The sequence below is a fragment of the Halichoerus grypus genome, chromosome 6 (assembly GCF_964656455.1).
Source record: "Halichoerus grypus chromosome 6, mHalGry1.hap1.1, whole genome shotgun sequence".
NCBI lineage: Eukaryota > Metazoa > Chordata > Mammalia > Carnivora > Phocidae > Halichoerus > Halichoerus grypus.
The window spans coordinates 55875239-55894485 of NC_135717.1; the positions used below are offsets into that span (position 1 = coordinate 55875239).

Consider the following 19247-nt stretch of genomic DNA (forward strand, 5'->3'; position numbering starts at 1 on the left):
CATTTCCTTCTTGCCTGCCTCCGTAAAGAAAGCATTTTTCTTTTGCTCCTCAATTCCCATAAAGGGATTAAGAGGTATAACACAAAGGGTTTTTTAGAATGGTATCTCCCCTCTTTCTTAATTCTGTTCATTCTACACAATTATAACTGGAGGAAAATTCTCAATTGCTGACATCACTTACTCTTTGAATGGAATGAGTGTTTGTTTCCACTCTTCACAAATAGGCTAGAAAGGATACATATGCTTCTCCTATTTCTGTAATAAAAAATCCTATTGATTCCTGGCATACAAAGCAGGACGCTCCACCTGCTAGACCCAAGTGATGCAGCACTGCACACGTCCCTCCCACAGGCTGCTTAAATTGCTGTAGATATGGTTCCAACATCGAAACCCCTTTGCTTTGTTGCATGTCTAGCTGACCGACGTCCTTCCCTTCTCCAAAGGCAATTACCTGGGGGACAAATGCAGGAGAAGAGGTCCCGGGACTGTCTAGAAGCCCAGAAACCAGAAATGTTTCCAGCAAGAACAAGTCAGGGGACCCTGGACAAATTGGCAGAGACCATGCAAAGACATACAATGCCCATCTTCAGCTCAGAAGACAACAGCTGTCTCGTGCACGAGAGAAAAGGCAGAGCGGAAGAGAGGACAGCTCAGAGAGCCACCAGCTCTGACATCACAGTGAGGCTGCTATCCACTCTGGCGCTCCGTCTGCTTGGAAGCCTGGTCAGGGCATGTGCCCTTCCTTCCTCCCTAGCAATGCAGGCCTTTTCTCCACTCCACTCACTCATTCTTCCACTAAATACAACCAGGTGAAACTTTACTTAGTCACATCGCTATTCTTTTGAAGAGACTGACTATTGGCTGCAAATACAGGTCCCAAAGACACCTTCGGATTCAGGCAGGCTCAGAGGAAGATTTCAGCTGTGTCTACTTCCTGCTTTCACTGGCAGAATTAACTGCACGTGTCAGGAAAAACACTTGTCCTATGAAGCGAAGCATGCCCACTGCACGAGCACGGGGGAGCCACTGTGGGGCCAACCGGGGGACCCACAGTCCCTGCGGTGGCCACAGATACCTGCTTGGGAGCCAAGCCGACTCATCAAGGTCCCCAATCCTTCTGACTTTAGTGTTTAGGAACTAGAGAGCTTCAAGGCTCTACCTTCTATGGTCACACCCATGGAATCTCATCTACTTGGTGGCATGACATTTATGCTGATAACTCCTCAAATTAGCCCAGACCTCTCCTCCAACTCCAGACCCCACTATCCAGGTGCCCTCTCGATGAGACATCCGAAAGGCATCTCAAATTTAGGATATCCACAACTCAGCTCATGACCAGCTCCTCTCCTCCCCACGTCTCCCCACCCCTTCCCGTTATCTTCCCCACCCTTTTAGCTTCCCAGGTCCAAAACCTCACAGTCAACCTCCACTCTCTCCCTCTCCCAAGTCATCACTAATTCCCATTTGTTCTCCCAGAATCTGACCATTATCACCATCTGAATGAAAGTAGAAGGGCTGCCTTCCTTCTGGAGGCTTCAGGGGAAAATCCATTTCCTTGCTCTTTTCAGCTTCTGGCTTCTGGAGGCTGCCCACATTCCTTGCCCCAAGGCCCCTTCCACGGTGCATCACTTCAACCTCCTGACTCAGTCATGGCATCTTCGACTACTATCTCTGACCCTCCTGCCTCCCTCTTATAAAACTCATATGATTACACTGGGCTTACCTTGGTAATCCAAGATAATCTCTGCACCTCCACATTCTAAATCACGTCAGCCAAGTCCTTGTGCCATGCAAGATGTCAAATGCCCAGGTTCTGGTGATTGGGGCAAGGGCGCCTTTGGGGGCCATTATTCAGTCTGCCATACCACCTCACTCAGAGCAAAAGCCCAAGTCCTTACAATGCCCACCAGTTCCCATGTGATCTAGTCCCCACCTCCGAACTGAGCTCACCTCTTCCAACCCTCCCCTCGCTCACTGCGTCCCAGCCACGTGAGTCATGCAGCTACCCAACACCAGACCATCTCAGGACCTCTGCACTCGCTGTTCCCCCTGCCAGGAAAGCTCCCTCTCTCGTTTAGGTGTCTGCTCAAATGATACCAGCTTATGAGTGAGGCCTTCTCTGCTGACTCTGTATAACAGAGTGCCCCAACTGGGACACTCCCTTCCATGCTAATTTTTTTCACGGAGCATTTATCATCTGATGTGCTATCCATCCATCCATGCATCTGTCCTCCCCCACAGCAGGATCACAGGGGTGTCTGTCCCTTGTTGTATCTCCAAGAAATAAGCACGAAGCTAGGGCCCAATAAACAGTTGATGAATAAATGAATTTTACTTTACTGGAAAGTAAGTTCTTTGAAGATAAGACCTGGCCTAAAGCAGGAACTTAATAAATGTCTGAATGAATAAAAAAAATTAATGGGTGAATGACAGACCCAGTTTGCATCTAATTTGCTATAGGTATATGGACCAACATCAAATCAAGTGCATTACTGCTTAGCAATCCGACACAACAGGTAAAGTAACTTATTCAGGATTCGCAACAAAAGTAAAGTAATATAATTACCTAGAAAAAATTCCAGCCAAGCCCCTGACTTTATTTTGCTGTGTCCCTGAACATTTCAGCCCTGACACATCAGAACTCATCTGGATTCCTGTGCTTGGTTCAAATACCCTTACCAATAAGGCTTCAAGCTGTTAGAAATCCCAAAAGCACTTACTTCGCTTATTCTGCTACATAAAATATGAACATACAGGGGAGAGATCATTATCCACATTTGAAGATGCACCCAGGAGCAAACCTGCAGCCAGGGGATGCTGTAGGGACACACAGAACCCACTTCAAGTTCATCGGTCCCTAGCTCAGTCATCAGCCAGCCAGGGCAGCTCCAGAGGCTCACCTTAGCCATTGAGGACAAGTCAAACCAAAGACATTCCCGCTGTGGCTGGATGGCTAAGGGAGGGGCCAGGGCGGCGGCGGGGTCGGGGGGGAACCCCACGGACAACGCAACCGCCGGGGAACCGCCGAGCCAAATAGCACCTGTGCTACCGAGGGCATCTCTTCTGCTCCCTGCAGTGTCATTATGGTCCGGCTGCTGACACACCAGCCCAGCTGGCCACGCGAGGCCATGCTGGAGCAGCTCTTCTCCTGCTCCCCTGGGGAGGCGAGCCAGCACTGGGCTTGATTCACACTTGGAAACCGCTTTCTGGGAACCCTTTTGCGGGCACGAATGGAAACGAGAACACCATGGTGGTTAGGAATCCTGACCCGAAGAACAGGCCGACAGGGTTCGAATCAAGCCTCTGTGACTCACTAGCTGTGTCCCGATGGGTGTCCCTCAGCTCCAGTCTTCTTACCTCTAAAAAGTCGGCTTATAAGTCACGATGATTACAGGAGACAGAGCAAGAAAAGCACTCGTCATGAGAGCCCTTGGCACAGGAGGCCTTCATACGTACTGGCTATTATAATAGCTATTATTATATTCCCATGTAGTATATTATTCTTGATTCTAAAAAAAAAAAATCGCCATTCAAAAATAAAGAATACATCTGTCTTCATCTTTAAATTAGATTTGTAACAGCAACTCCCAGGGGTTTATCATTTAGTTCCAGCTAAATATTTGCCTGTAATTAGGGGAAGCTGCCACCAGGCAGAAGTTGAGATTAAGCTTGCCTAGGTGTGCCTTAAAAAATAAAGTCATTTAGTGACTTTCTCCTCAATTCTACTCTTGAATAAAAAAATAATAATAATAATTTGTTACTGGAGAGCTTAACAGAAATGTTAGATAAATGTGACTAGATGCCATATTTTATTTATTTATTTATTTTTTTTTTTTTTTAAGATTTTATTTATTTGAGAGAGAGAATGAGAGACAGAGAGCATGAGAGGGAGGAGGGTCAGAGAGAGAAGCAGACTCCCTGCTGAGCAGGGAGCCCGATGTGGAACTCGATCCCAGGACTCCAGGATCATGACCTGAGCCGAAGGCAGTCGCTTAACCAACTGAGCCACCCAGGTGCCCTAGATGCCATATTTAAATAGGATAAGCAATGTGAGTTTTCAAAAGATAGAAGTACATAGGTGGGTGGTCACCTGGGTTTATTTTTCTAACAAAGTAGCATCTGATAAAAATCACAAAAAAAAAAAAAAAATCACTGATTAATGCCCTATATTGCCTCTTGGCTTGAAAAATGAAACAAAACAATAACAAAATATACTGAAAAAAAAAAATTTCTCCTAATCATAATAACCAAGGATGCACACCAGAAGCATGGAGTGAGCTTTTCCAAATTATATAAGAATTAGTCTTGAGGTGCTTGGGTGGCTCAGTCAGTGAAGCGTCCAACTCTTGATTTCAGCTCAGGTCATGATCTCGGGAGTCATGAGATCGAGCCCCACTCGGGCTCAGCACTCAGCACAGTATCTGCTTGAGATTTTCTCTCTCCTTCTCCCTCTACCCCTCTCCCTGCACATGTGCTCTCGCTCTCAAATAAATAAATAAAATCTTAAAAAAAAAAAAAAGAATTAGTCTCACACATGGAGATTTTGATTCAGTGGTTCAGGGAAGAAGCAGGTATTTGTATTCTGCAGAAGTCCCCCAGGTATTACTAATGCTATCCCCTATGGTTAACAATCACTGTACAAACTCTTTCTTTTGACAAGGAGTTTTTTGCCTTAAAAACTTTTGCAGAGATCTTTTCTTGATCTCCTGGCCTGTTCCTAAAGTAAGACGTGTCTACTTGGAACTCGTGAAGAGAAGGTGCTGAGCTACTTATCAGCCCTTGAAATCAGTACAAATTCCTCTAGACATTTTACAACAACAAAGTTGCTGAAGGAGATGGGGTAAGGGGGGCTGAAACTCGACGTCTGTTCCATGAAATCATGTGAATGCTTTTCCTTTAGACCAGCACTGCCCCACGGAACATCCTGGCTGGTGGAAACGTTGTGTACCTATGTTTTCCCACAGGGTAGCCACGAGCCACACATGGCTACTGAGCACTTAGAAGTGTGGCTTGTGGCTTCTATAACCGGAAGTACTGCTCTGGACAGACGTCAAACTCTGGCTGCGCGTGGCCATCCCAGTGCCTTGCTAACTGAGGCCCTCATTTGATTAACCTGTTCAGGACTCATTCCTTGAGCACCCACCTCAAGCCTAGCACCTGGCAGGCATGGGGGATAGAGCAGGGAGCAGAAACAAAACCCCACCCCCCTCTCATGGAACTTACATTCCAATTTTTAGTAACTGGCCTCTTTCAAACCACCAGACTCATGTGAGGTACTTGCTCCAAGAACTTTGGGTTAAATGTGTTTTTAAAAATTATGCTCTTTTGAAGCAGAAAGACAAATATTCATGGTTTGAGGGACAATACAGTTCAATGGACTAAAGAAGTTAGAGGACACAGAGAGTCTGCACAAGCAGAGAGAAGTAAGCACACCAAAACCTTCCAGAAGGGCAGAAGAGCCTCAGCCATGGGATAACACGTTTGAACGTTTTTTCCGAGGAAGGTCCTAAGCCCACCCTGGGCCAGGTGACTGGGCAGGCAGAGTGTTAAGAGTCATCTGCCCCAGGAGCAGGACCAATGGGTTCCCAGCTGGAACATATTTAACAATTCCCACTGGAGATGGATCAGAGGAGAACCAGATCCATGACTAGCGAAGGTATTTTCACGCAGCTGTAACAAATACTTTAGGTGATACAAGTTTTCAAGGGACTGAAATTAAAAATTAAGAGATTGAAAAAGTAAGAGTGATGGTTTGATTAGGAAATTTTTAAAAATCATCAGCTAGCAAAGGAGGAGCCTCAGGCAAGCCCATTACTACTAATCTTGGGCTCTTCCCCCGCCCTCCCCAAACACCGTGCAGGGGCTGAGCGGGCTGATCACCCCTCAGCAGTTTCTCAGGCCCTGGGTGCCATGTGGCTGCCGAACAGAGCAGCAGGACTGGTCAATCTGTAACAGCTGACCCCTGGGCAAGGACAAATGCTACTAGAAATGATCAGAAAGGGCACCTCGGTGGAGGGTGCCTGCCAGGAGGAGCGAGGATTGTTCAGAATTGCCGCATTTGGATCATTGTTATTAATTAAACCCCGAACTAAGATCATTCATCAACAACCTTACCTAGTTCTGGGGGCAGAACGGTCAGGCGATTCCCCTGAATGTGGAGTTCCTTAAGCTGAGTAAGCTCCCCGATTTCTTTAGGCAGCGAGATCAGGTCGTTATCCCTAAGGCTGAGCTAAATATAAGAAAACAAGGAGTTGTCAAAACAGTGTTCACGTAAAGAGGCGTTCAACAGCAACTCTCGTCCTTTCCCGTGCCCTCTCTCCTCTAAAGGCTCAATCCCCTCAATTTATTTACAAGTGCCTGCAGATGAACCAGAAACAGTTGCAGAAGGAGTGGTTGATTCCTGCAAAACAAACCGTACTCCTGCTCAAATTGACTTGATTCCACTCCTACAAGGGCTGCAGAAGTGAATTGATTTTCTAAGAATTTAGATAAATTACTTACTATCTGCAACTTTGTGAGCTTCCCAATATCTGGCGGCAGGATTTCAAAATCGTTGTCACTTAGATAGAGTGCACGCAGGGTGGCTGCAAATTAAACAGCAATATATAAACAGGGTGGCACGGAATCCAACCATTTGAGGTCTGATCAATACAAGGGAGTCCGCTTTGATTAATAACCCCGGCTCGGTGAAAAGCCTGTGACACACCTAGGGCTCACAATAATAAGAAGCAGGTCAAACTTAGATTTACTGGCTTATTGTGGGGCTGGTGTGTTCAGGAAAACATCTATATCCAAGAGGACTGACACAATTAACAACTCTGGACACCAGCAGTTTTTGGCACAGGGTTGCAAGACGCTTTCAAAAAAGATAGCTATTTTTCTTCTGTTATTTCCGACACACATTTATGCTCTGCATCCAAAGGGTAACCAAGAAAACCACTGTCACTTGTATCAACGCTGAGGGCAAAAGAACTCTATCATTGAAATGTGACTCTGTTAAAAATAAGTAACTAAAAGGCTTTCTGGTGAGGAAGACCATAATCACAGTTCATTGTTTCTGTAATCAGACTAATTATTATTATTTCTCTAGCCTTAACAACAAAAATAAATGAAGACAAAGGAGCTGACATAATGGAGCTTAAAACTAGAGAAACCCTAACTTAGGCAGAATATCAGTGATCAGAAACTTGTTCACAATATTACATAGTGATAACATGACGCCCAAACTATGGAAGGAGAACATTCTAAGGCATCTTTCTGATCCCTAACCAAAAAGGAGAAGTATAATCAGATTTGTCTGTTTGTTTGCTTACAGGTATTCAATTACATTCTAATGTTTTAAAATCCGACAGAACTCTATGTCAATACACACAACAAAATTTCCTTCGTGGCCCAAGAAAATATTTTAGAATTGGCTTCATGTGCTTGAGAAAGTCTGGGAATGAGAATATGCATAAGGTTATAAATGAAATTTTGGAGACGAGCTCAGAAAATTCAGAATCGCTGGATGCCATACGTGTTGTCACTATTTGGAGAAGCAGAACACTCATTTAAGGAAAGCAAATCTTTCCTAAATATTTTGTGAGTTCTCAGAAAAAAATCAGTTTTTCCTCATTTTTTATGAGTATCTGCAGCAAGAAATTTGTTTGCATAGAATGCAGGTGAAAAGATAAGGTGTGTTTCTCTGTGACAAACAATTTCTTCATGTTTGATTGCATACTGCAGACAAAAGAGACTACATCAATGAGATTACTTTTTAAAAGACTTAAAAGAAGAATCCTCCTTGGTAGCATCAAAAAATTCTGTTACTGGTTTATTAAGGGATATTTTTATAAATAATTGGTTGGAATATCTTTGGGGACATAGCTTACAAAGAGTTAACAGCAACATGGGAGGACACATACATTATCATATTTTTTTGGCATGCTCTTTAAAAAGTCAAGTTCTTTAGCTAAATGTGAGACTTGATCTCATTTAGGTACATAATCTCTATGCGGAAGTTAATATGACATTACTAAGTCCACTTGAGCGCAATGGTGTCAGGTAACTATATATCAAATATACATACTGCTGAGCTATGAAGGAATATTCAAAAGAAATGTGTGAAGAAAAAAATATATACGTCCAATAATTTCTCTTGGAGTTTGGGCCCTGGCAAATAAATTTCACTTTCAGAACGCAAAGTACCATTTTAAGGAGATTTATAGAATTAAAAGTTTCTTACTAAGGTAGAAGAAGTTTCCGGGAAGAGAATTTTCATTCAAGTTGTTGTAAGTCAAATCAAGGACCTCAAGAGCTGGGAGGGAGCCAAATCCTCGAGGCAAAGTGTTTAGTCTATTCATGCTGTGGTTGGGGGAAAAAAAATCCAAGACGTCACACACAAAACATACGTTCAGACAATACTCACATCACCTCTGTGTCACAGGCCTACGAGCCGTATGTGAGAGACTGAAAGCTCAGAAGAGGCCATAATTCTGCCATCACTTTATGTTCTTTTAACCAACACAGTAACTGTAGTCAGAGAATCTCCATGGTCATGGAACATTTGAAAATGTCTCATTTTCTGCAATGGTGATGCTTACTGTGTTACAGAAAAACTTCAAATCATCACAAAGTATCTGTCCTTCTAGAGAAGAACTTCCTCATGTATGTAGCAATAATAATTCCTCAAAAGATAGAGAGTAAGTTTGTAGTTTTTAGACTGTTGGCTTTATTTCATTTATTCCTCCCAATGGGAGGGAAAAAAAAATCACTTTTTTGTTCTGTAACTACTAACGTTCAAAATGATCTCCAGTCACGACAGTGGTTGCCAGGGGCTGAGGGGGACGGAAACAGGGAGTTGTTGTTTAATGGATACAGAGTCCGTTTTGCATGACAAGAAAGTTCTAGAGATTAGCTGCACAACAATGTGAATATACTTAATGCTACAGAATCGTACACTTAACGGTTAAGACAGCAAATTTTATGTCACATGTATTTCATCATAACTGAAAATCAAAAATATATATATGTGTATCTCCAATGAAATCTATTTTCTTATTTTCTTCAAGACCCTTATTTTTCTTTTTCTTTTTTTTAAAGATTTTGTTTATTTATATGACAGGGAGAGAGAGAGAGAGAGAGAGCACACACAGGGGGAGGGGCAGACAGAGGGAGAGGGAGAAGCAGGCTCCCCACTGAGCAAGGAGCCCGATGCGGGGCTCGATCCCAGGACCCTAGAATCATGACCTGAGCCAAAGGCAGATGCTTAACTGATTGAGCCACCCAGGCGCCCAAGACTCTTATTTTTCTTAATGTGGTTCCCTTTGAACATACTTAAAAGAGGATTTAAAAAAAAAAAATTTTTTTTTAAGATTTTATTTATTTATTTGACAGAGAGAGACACAGCAAGAGCAGGAACACAAGCAGGGGGAGAGGGAGAGGGAGAAGCAGGTTCCCCGCTGAGCAGGGAGCCCGATACGGGGCTCGATCCCAGGACCCTGGGATCATGACCTGAGCCAAAGGCAGATGCTTAAATGACTGAACTGCCCAGGCGCCCCTAAAAAAATTTTTTTTTACACTTTGAATTTTATTTTGGCACAGGGAATGATTGAGGGTTTTTTAAAATTAACATATAACGTATTATGTGTTTCAGGGGGACAGGTCTGTGATTCATCAGTCTGAAACAATTCACAGCGCTCACCATTTTTTTTTAATCTAATATAAGCTGAGATACTGAAAGGTCGGAGAGACTGTGATGCTAAAATAATTCTAGGCCTCGAGTGTTCTCATACCAGATACAATCCTGTCCACACCTGTCAACCACCCACCAGCCAGGCCAAACAAGAAAGAGCTGACAACACAAGAGGAAACCAAGAGAAAAGTGATTTCTACCTCTTGGGTAGAAAAGTCACTGGTTAACTTTACACTTACTAAAATGATCTCCATAGGGACACCTGGGTGGCTTAGTCAGTTGAGCGGCTGCCTTCGGCTCAGGTCATGATCCCGGGGTCCTGGGATCGAGCCCCGCATCGGGCTCCCTGCTCAGCGGGGAGCCTGCTTCTCCCTCTGCCTGCCATTCCCCCATTTGTGCGCGCTCCAGGCTCCCGGGAACGCTTAGAGCAGAGGCAGGGGCAGAACAGAGCAAGGTGAGATGAGCAGTCGGGCTCTAGTGCTACCAGCTGGGTGACCTTGGGGAAGTGAGTCAGCTTCTCCGACACCCAGTTTCTTCAACTGTAAAATAAGACAGCCATACCTTCCTAGCGGGGATGGGCAGGAGGATGAGAGCTGAAAAATCTGAAGCCCGTAGAAAGATCTGTGGCTCGCAAATGGTTCCCAAGAAATTAGAGCTGGAACCACAGTTATTTTTCACGAAGTCATTGTTTGAGAAACACTGTGCCTCAAACAGGTAAGCTCAGCCTGGGAGAAGACCACCGCGGGCAGCCTGAATTATCCCGTGTGGTTTTCCTATCTGTGTCCTACCAGCTGACCCTCACATCACTTCAGTGTTCTCAGACAAAGTTGCTTATGGCTCATTTGCGCCATAATGGTATAAATTCTTTTGACGGCACCTGGACATTTTTCCCAGTGTGTTTTGGAAATGGCAAAGTGCCTGCATGTGATGTAGAAATTTGTAAAACCAGGTAGTTGAAGGCTGGTCAGCATCTTTTTTCTTTCTCTTTTTCACAAGCTAGGAAGGCCCTTACTTAATGCTTCCCTTTCTAGAACGTTCCGATCTCCAGAGGTCCTCTCGTGTTCTTCTTGCTTCAATAAAACCTTCTTAGCTAAAGGTAACAATTTTTCTTACGTCCACAGTGACCTGCTCACACACTTAGCCAAAAAAAAAAAAAAATCCAAATTTGTGAACACTCAACAACGTACTTGGTGAAAACTTCTAAGTTTGACAAGATGAGCTCCAGCATCTCACTGGGTCAAAAATTATTCCAGAGGAGTTGGGCATGGTGCTTCTGCAGTCAGATTATCCCAGAAATAATTACCAACAGGAGTCGATGTGGCTTTATATTTTATGGAAATTAACTCTGTAAAATGAACCATGTTTAAGAATTAAAAACATAATACAACTTGACTTATTCAGATGGCCTAAAAATCCTCTCAGGCCCTGCCATCATCAGAATAAACAGCAAATACTATATAAAATTTTAAAAGCAACTTCTGGTTGAGCATGCTGAACGAAATCTGCATATGTGTGGCCTAAAGGCTCTGCTGTAGGGTCTCCTGTGTGTATATACATAATTTTTATTTTAATTCCAGTAGAGTTAACATTCAGTGTTATATTAGTTTCAGGTGTGCAATTTAGGGATTCAACACTTCCACATAAATCACCCGATGCTCATCACCACAGGTGCACTCCTTAATCCCCTTCACCTGTTTCACCCATCCCCCCCCCCCCCATTCTGCTCCCCTCTGGTAACCATCAGTTTGTTCTCTATAGTTAAGAGTCTGTTTTTTGGTTGGTCTCTGTTTGTCTTTGTTCATTTGTTTCTTAAATTCCACAAATGAGTGAAATCATACGGTATTTGTCTTTCTCTGACTTTCACTTAGCGTCATACTCTCTAGGTCCATCCATGCTGTTGCAAATGGCAAGATTTCATTCTTTTTTATGAGCAATATTCTATTGTGTGTATATACACCCCTTATTCTTCATTCATTTATCCACTGAAGGACACTTGGGTTACCTTCATATTTTGGCTATGGTAAATAATGATGTAATAAACATAGGGGTGCATAAATCTTTTCAAATTAGTGTTTTAGTTTTCTTTGGGTAAATACCCAGTAGTGCAATTGCTGGATCATAGGGTAGGTCTATTTTTCATTTTCTGAGGAACCTCCATACTGTCTTCCACAGAGGCCACATCAGTTTGCATTCCCACCAACAGTGATGAGGGTTCCTTTTTCTCCACAACCTCACCAACAGCTGTTGTTTCTTGTGTTGTTGATTTTAGCCATTCTGACAGGTGTGAGGTGATATCTCATTGTGGTTTTGATTTGCATTTCCCTGATGATGAGTGATGTTGAGCATCTTTTCACGTGTCTGTTGGCTATTCTGGATGTCTTCTTTGGAGAAATGTCTGTTCATGTCTTCTGCCCATTTTTTAATTGGATTACTTGCTTTTTTGGTGTTGAGTTTTTTAGTGTGTATATTTTTATTTGGGCTGCTTACTCTAAGGAGTCCTCTATTTATGACTTGCCTTAAACAGGGCTATGTAGGTATAATTCTTTATGCCACTTGAGGACAGAAATATCCTTTACCGAAACTCATGTTAATTCCTCTCCCAGAGAACGAAGAATTTTTGTTCAAACTTTGACAACCCCATCTATACAGCTATGTAATTAAATACAGAAAGCTTTACACAATCAATAGAATACCGAGAGCCCAAAAATGCAAACAGCTCTGAAAACAAGAGGGAACTAAGATGCATTTGATAAAAAAAAAAGAAAAAAAAAAGAAAGAAAAACTTTGTAACTCTGTCCTAAGGTACCTCCAACCCAACCAAAAAACACCTGAGCTCATGATGTTCTTTCCACAACTGTCCTCATCTTTATTTCCATTTCAGCTGCCCACGACAGACCCCCCAGGCATCACCCCATCCCATCAGCTACTGTCTTGTCGGTTTTATCTCCTCTATATTTGTCACCTAAAACCCCTCCCCCGCCTTCACTGTCACTGCCCTAGTTCTCCTGGAATGCTAATCTCCCACATGCTTAAGGGTCTCCTGACCTCTAACCCTACTTATCCCAAACTCCCCTCCACATGACCTTTCGCACAAAAATCCAAACCTTTTCTCATAGCTGCTAGTCTGCTGTAAAAACTTCATGGTCAGCAGGACAAAAACAGAGCTCCTTTACTCGGCACACAGGGCCCTTCATTAGCCTTTGCCTCCCTGCAGTTAGAGACCTGTGTTTACCGTCTGTTTCCCCACCTGTGATGTACGTGCCATAAAGGCTGGACGGCTACTACCCAGGACAGTGCTTGGCCCACCGCTGGGAGCTCAGGAAGTACTCAGTAAATAAACAGCAGGCATTCATGCTTCTTCGTCGGGCCTCCTCCCTTACCTTACCACTCCCTGCCTCACACTTTACACTCAGCAACACTCAACGACCTGCAACTCCCGGAACGTGCAGTACCCTGAGCTTTTAGTCCTGCCCTTCCCGCAGGCTAAGGCACCTTCACTCTGCTTCTGAGTCTGAGAAATTCATTTTCCTGCATCAAGTTTCAGCTCAAATACTGCCCCCTGCAGGGATCCTTCTGACAGCCTCCCCTGTGGACTGACACCCTCGTCCGTGTCTCCACAACCTCGGGCATGTCAGTGGCCCCACGGAGACTCCCACTGCTCCCCTACAGCCGGCTCTGCCCCACACTTAAGGCCAGGGACTGAGCCCCAACACGAGCAAGGTTCCTGACACAGATCACAGTCACGAAATCAATGAAATAATAAATAAAACGAAGATGATGAGGATGGTGGTGTTGATAATAGCTTACATTTACATGGTGCTTACTACCCGCCAGGTACTGCTCCTAGCGCCTTATATGTAAATAACTCGTTAAATACATGAATCAACAAATTAACAGTAAGAATGCATCGAGTTTTTTTAAAGATTTTATTTATTTGAGAGAGAGAGAAGAGAGTGAGCATGAGCAGGGCGGAGAGGGGCAGAGAAAGAGGGAGAAGCAGGCTCCCCGCTGAGCAGGGAGCCCGATGCGGGACTCGATCCCAGGACCCTGGGATCATGACCTGAGCCGAAGGCAGAAGCTTAAGCAACTGAGCCAACCAGGGATCCCAAGAATGTATCTAGTTTTATGCGTCCAGTAAATACATCTAGTTTTAGCTTCTGGCTTATACACAAATTAAACATAGGACTTAATTTTCAAAACAAAGATATAAACAAAGGATCCTTTCTTTTCTGCTTTGCCAGGTGGGTGTACAATCTCCATATTTGTAGGGGGACAAAAGCCATCTGATTTAAGTGACGCCCCCCCCCAGCTCTACTTCCCCTCAGACATCAGGAAAAAGAATGCTCACGGATCTTTCCAAGATTATCTCAACCAGAGGGAACATAAAATGAGTGTCTAATCACACTCCCCGTGGAAAGAATGAGCTCGACTAAAAATCATTCCATGAATAAGGTGTTTTTTCGTGATTGCTTCCTATTAAATTGATAAATACCTGGCCAGCTTCTATCACCATTCCATGTAAATCACTAACTAAACCAGAGCATTTAATGGTTATAATTTAATGAATATATTGCTTCACATAGGAGATGAAGCATGAGTGGGCAGCTTCATCTAACAGCTACAACAGTGAAGATGGAATTCGGGAGCCCAAGTTCTGGGGGCATCTGTGGTGTTTGATGGAGGGGCATGGACCCCGGATAACGGGGTTCTCCGCCTAGCTCGGTCACCAAGCTCAGGGGCACCAGGAACGAGTCAACTGAAGCTCTCAGAAAGGGCTTGACTTCCTCTACACAAAATGAAAGCAGTACCGTCCGCCCTCCCTCCCTCCCTCATAATCGTTCAGAGGGTCGAACACTGGCATGAGGACTTTGAAAACTGTAAAGCAATAGATGGTATTATCATCATTCACTGCTGCCTGGTTCTGCCACCTCAGCTGAATCAAACCTCCTCTCTTCACCTTCGCATAAAGAAAGACAGAGGATTATAACCTCCGGGCTATATGAAAGAATTGTAAGAATCAATGAGGCAGTGTTTGGAAATGTATCCTTCCGCCCTCCCTAGAAGGAAGGCGCTTTCGTAAGCGATTTCTACTTAATACAGAGAGAATGATCAACCAGATTACAACTGCTCTGAACAGTTAATGCTATGCAAATAAGTCCCTTCCTGGTCCATCTTAACTGAAATAAAATTTTGTTGGAAACAAAATATGATAAAAAAAAAAAACTCCCTTATGGTACAAACAATTAGCTTTTCAATGACTACCCAAAAAGATATGCACTAATGCAGGCCATTGAAAAGAGGTATTAAAACAATAAAACTTTTGTTAAAAACCTGCAACACAGAAAAAAGCTGGAGGTCAGTCCCCCTGGGTGATTGCATACGCGCTCCCACTTGCCCCCACAGCCTGCATCCCCCTTCCTTCCTCTTCCACCCATACTCACCCCAGGTTCAGGTGTTTGAGCTTTTGAAGGCTGCTGATCTGTGTGGGCAGCTCCTCAATCTGGTTATTAAAAAAGTTGAGCACTTCCAAATTCTTCAGTTCTGCTATGTTTGGTGGCACCGCTACGGAAACAAAATTGCTGAGTGTGAATATGTAGCCCCGCTCCTCGCAAGGAATGCCAGCAACACATTTTGTTTTTCTTTCTCAGGAAAGAGAGATGAAACTCGAATATGACCATCTGATTCACATATCCGTCTTATTTTTTTGTAGGTTTTTCTTAGGTTAGTAACTCAGTAGAGTAGAAATGGAAACGTTCCTTCAAAGGGCAAAAGAGAATTTGAGAGTGCCATCAACAGCCCATAAGTGAGTATTCCCAAGCACAAACGCTTTTATAATTGTCATACAATGTCTCCTAAGTACAACTGTTTGCTTCCTTTGGTTTTTTTTTTTTTTTTTTTTTTCACCTCCACCAGAAGAAAGACTGCAAACTCCAGATCCTTCCTGGGTGATGATACATTCGTCAAGCTGTTTCAATAGTCGGATATCTGAAGAGCTGTTCTTTTAACACTGCACTAAGTCACAATGGAAGTTCAACCTTAAATGATGAAATAGTCAACCTATCTCGTTTATGATTTTGGCTTCTGGCCTTTACACCTTGATCAATACACACACACACACACAGTTTACATCAGATTAGCAACAGATCAATGCACTGTTATTACACAGAAATATGAAAAACCAACTCAGTAGCATGATATGAATACCAGCCTACAGATTAAAGGTTATAATAAACCAGTGAGGGCCTAAGAGTCCTCCTTCCCTGGAGTATATACTTGCAAATACCAAAGTAAAAGCCAAAGGCATCTTTACCTCAAAAGTACTAACTCTGCATTGATGGTGGAAAGACTCCCAACAGATGATACCTTATCCGTCCCAGCCGCTGAGTCAGTCTTCTACAAACATTGGCCATCAACTTGTCCACAGTTCATGTAAACTCTCACACCGAGACTATCCAGGCTCCTGACACCACGGACATGGGCCTTGGGTCCAGCACAAGAAAGTATCATGTCTTATGTCAGTACATTTACTTCCTGTCCCCACGGCACCCTCCGGGAGGGGTGAGGAAAAGGGTACTCCAGAAGACTGGGAAAAACCGGGAGCACCTTTGCTTAGAGCCGCTACACAGGTATGCGTCAAATTCCAAACAGACACTGAAACTATTTCAGGAGGTACCCCTGCAAGAACTCCAGTGTATAAGTCCCAGCGGAACAAAATAAAGAGGACAGGCACACTGTTCATTACAGTTCTGAGTCCTCAATTTCAGCTTATAAAATGTCCAAGGCATCGGTGACCTGACTTCTTTTAGAGCAAAGAAGGCCTGGTAAAAAGGCAAGGGAAATGCTTTCACCGGAGGAAGGGATTGTGAAGAATATGAATCAGTCTGGATTCAGACACTTGGGAGGTGGCAGTGGTCCAGATGGAAAATGAGCAAGGCGTGGATTAGTTACTGAAGTGGCTGGTTGGGGGCTGGAGATAAAAGGACAGGTTTTAATGGGAAAATTCAGGCAAGCTGGAAATCACCTCCAGAAACTGTACTCTTGGACACCAACCCGAATGCATATGAGCCCTATCTGTACAATCTGGCCTTAGAAGCACACTCTGAGGTGTGTAGTCAGTAACACGCTCTCCGGCGAAAGAACAGTATTCAATATGAGTAAATGATCACAAAGAAATTCCTCATGCCTGATGAGTCTCTGGGTGCTGTCAGCTTACCTGTTCTCTCCCTAGAACGTGAAGTGTGTGAGGCACAGCTCTTCGATGATTACCAGCCTGCTCGGGGGGCCTCGCACTCCTCCCCCCCATTTCACCCTCCAGCTCCCACTAAGCTTCTCTCACAGCATTCATCTGATTACTCTGAAGAGCAATAAAGAAAGTTAGTGCAACCAGGAGAAAGTGATGATCTCAATTTAGCCACAAACCAAGAATAATGCAGCCAGAATTACTGCCACCTTCCCAAAGTTACTTTGCCAATGCAATTAAATGCTGGTCTGAAGGTATCGCCTTTTGGACAGGATGAGAGATTATTTCACTCTCCTTGCTAAATCAGTCCAATTTAAGACCACAAATTATGCTAAATGTGATGTAGGGCTTTGTCTTGTGGACACAAACAATAACCCTACATTCAATTTACTAAACCTCTCCCAGCCTTTCGTATGCATGTGAATTTTGTGTTTTAAGACTCCATTCAAGCGACAAGGGGAAAATATTACACAGCTCATATTCTCTCTCAACTACGGAATTCCCCCTACCTGGCCATAGTAAAAATCAGAAGAAATTACCATTCAGACCTGACTAGACGGGATAGCATTCACTCTTTCAACCAGTATTCAGAGAACGCTGGTGATGTGTACTGAGCCCCACTTTTAACACCTAGCATTTCAATACTTCTGGGATAAAGTAAGAAAGGCAAGCTATTTAAACAAAGTAAGTTACAAAAAAAGGAGTATCAGAGTCGGTAAATGGAAACAGGTCTAGTGTTTGGAAAACAAACTAATTCTAATAAAACTGTCCATAAAAAAAAAAAATAACCAGTTAGCCAGATGAGCTATGTAATAATGAAATTATATACAAACGTGACATGAACAAACTCAGCTGTTATGGACAAAAACGGGAGCAGTACATCCCCAGGCAGAATACTCCGGTGAAATTTTTCAAAGATCTCCACATGACGCATTTGCATGAAGTATTTTAAAACACAAGTGCACAGTCAGCCTCAAGATATTCCTTATTACGCCTTGGCAACATTCCTTTCCATCAATCTGCACTGTTTGTGACTGTGACCCCAGTTGTATACATCCACACAGTCTACACACAACCAGCAGCTGAGCTCACAAGGGAGACGGGGGACAGCACGCTGTGTGAACACAGGAGTCTGGGCTGCAGCAGGACCCTTTCAAAGTCCTCCCCGACCTGGCTTTACCATTCTACGATTCTCAAAAGAGCTGGATGACGAAAATCAATGATATGGATTTAAATAATGCAACAAATGGGGCCCTCAATTAGGAAGCTCAGTCATGTAGAACTTTGCTTATGACAGAGAATTTAGTATCATTTCCTGTCAAAAACGACGGCTTTAATTTTGAGACTCCGGTTGCTACAGGTGAGAAAGTTCCCCAATCACTCTCAGGTGTCCCCTGGCTCCCAAATGCCTCGTTCTGCTTTTGTCGCAGGATCAGATGACCGCTGGGAGCCCTCTCGGTCCAGAGCAGAGGTGACAGAGATGGGGTCCTGCCACCCCAGGAGCTATGGCCAGAGACTGGTCTCACGTTATCTTCTGGCAGTTACAACAATTCAGACTGACATGCCCTGCAGGACCCTCTTTCCCTTCAAGGGCTCCTAAATTGAGAGCCTGAACGTTATTCCAGTTTCGTGGGAGAAGCGCGTACCAGCCAGACTTAGCAGTCAGCCCTTGCAGTTTGGGGACAGCCTCACAACAAGCAGCCCAAGTCCCTGGGCGGGCTCACGAGTCTGGGCCAGAAGGGGACTCGGCTAATTTCCTACATTAACAACCCTTGGACAGCAGCTCCCTCCAGCGGGAAGCCTCAGCACGCACTCGCTGGACACACTGGGTAGACCAGAGCGCTCCGACTGTAAGAAACAGCTGACCCAGTAACCAGCAACAGTCACCGGCCTCCCCCAACAGAAAAACCTCAATAAACGATTGTTATAGCAACTGGACCTTCACTTTAGGAGCATTTTGTTCTGGGATATAAAACTCACAATTCCACAACCAGTAACTTATTTTTAAAAAAACTGTTAGTTTATGCACACAATAATAAGCAGCAGGGTATGCTCTGGAGCTGGGCTGTCCAACATGCAGTCACCAGGGAAAATTGCATGGCGGTTCCTCAAAACAATTAAAACTAGAACTACCATATGACCCAGCAATTCCACTTCTGGGTATGCATCCAAAGGAAACGAAACGAAATCACTGTCTCCAAGGAATATCTGCACCCATGTTCACTGCAGCATTACTCACAACAGACGAGACACAGAAGCAGTTTTAAGTGTCCACCAAGAGATGGATGGGCAAGGAAAATGTGGTTTATGTAGCTACAGTGGAATGCTACTCAG

The 19247-nt window shown here is 43.9% G+C and overlaps 1 protein-coding gene across 6 annotated transcripts in view; it reads right to left on the bottom strand.

Moving 5' to 3' along the window:
* The window catches only part of RSU1 (Ras suppressor protein 1), a 192343-nt gene that overhangs the window by 126806 nt on the left and 46290 nt on the right, over positions 1–19247 (bottom strand). For all 6 annotated transcript variants that reach the window (XM_036097051.2, XM_036097050.2, XM_036097049.2 and 3 more), the window contains 4 exons: positions 15115–15235; positions 8225–8343; positions 6502–6584; positions 6115–6229 (listed from right to left, as the gene is read on the bottom strand). In XM_036097051.2, the coding sequence (XP_035952944.1) occupies positions 6115–6229; positions 6502–6584; positions 8225–8343; positions 15115–15235 (438 nt within the window). The remainder of the gene's footprint in view (positions 1–6114; positions 6230–6501; positions 6585–8224; positions 8344–15114; positions 15236–19247) is intronic.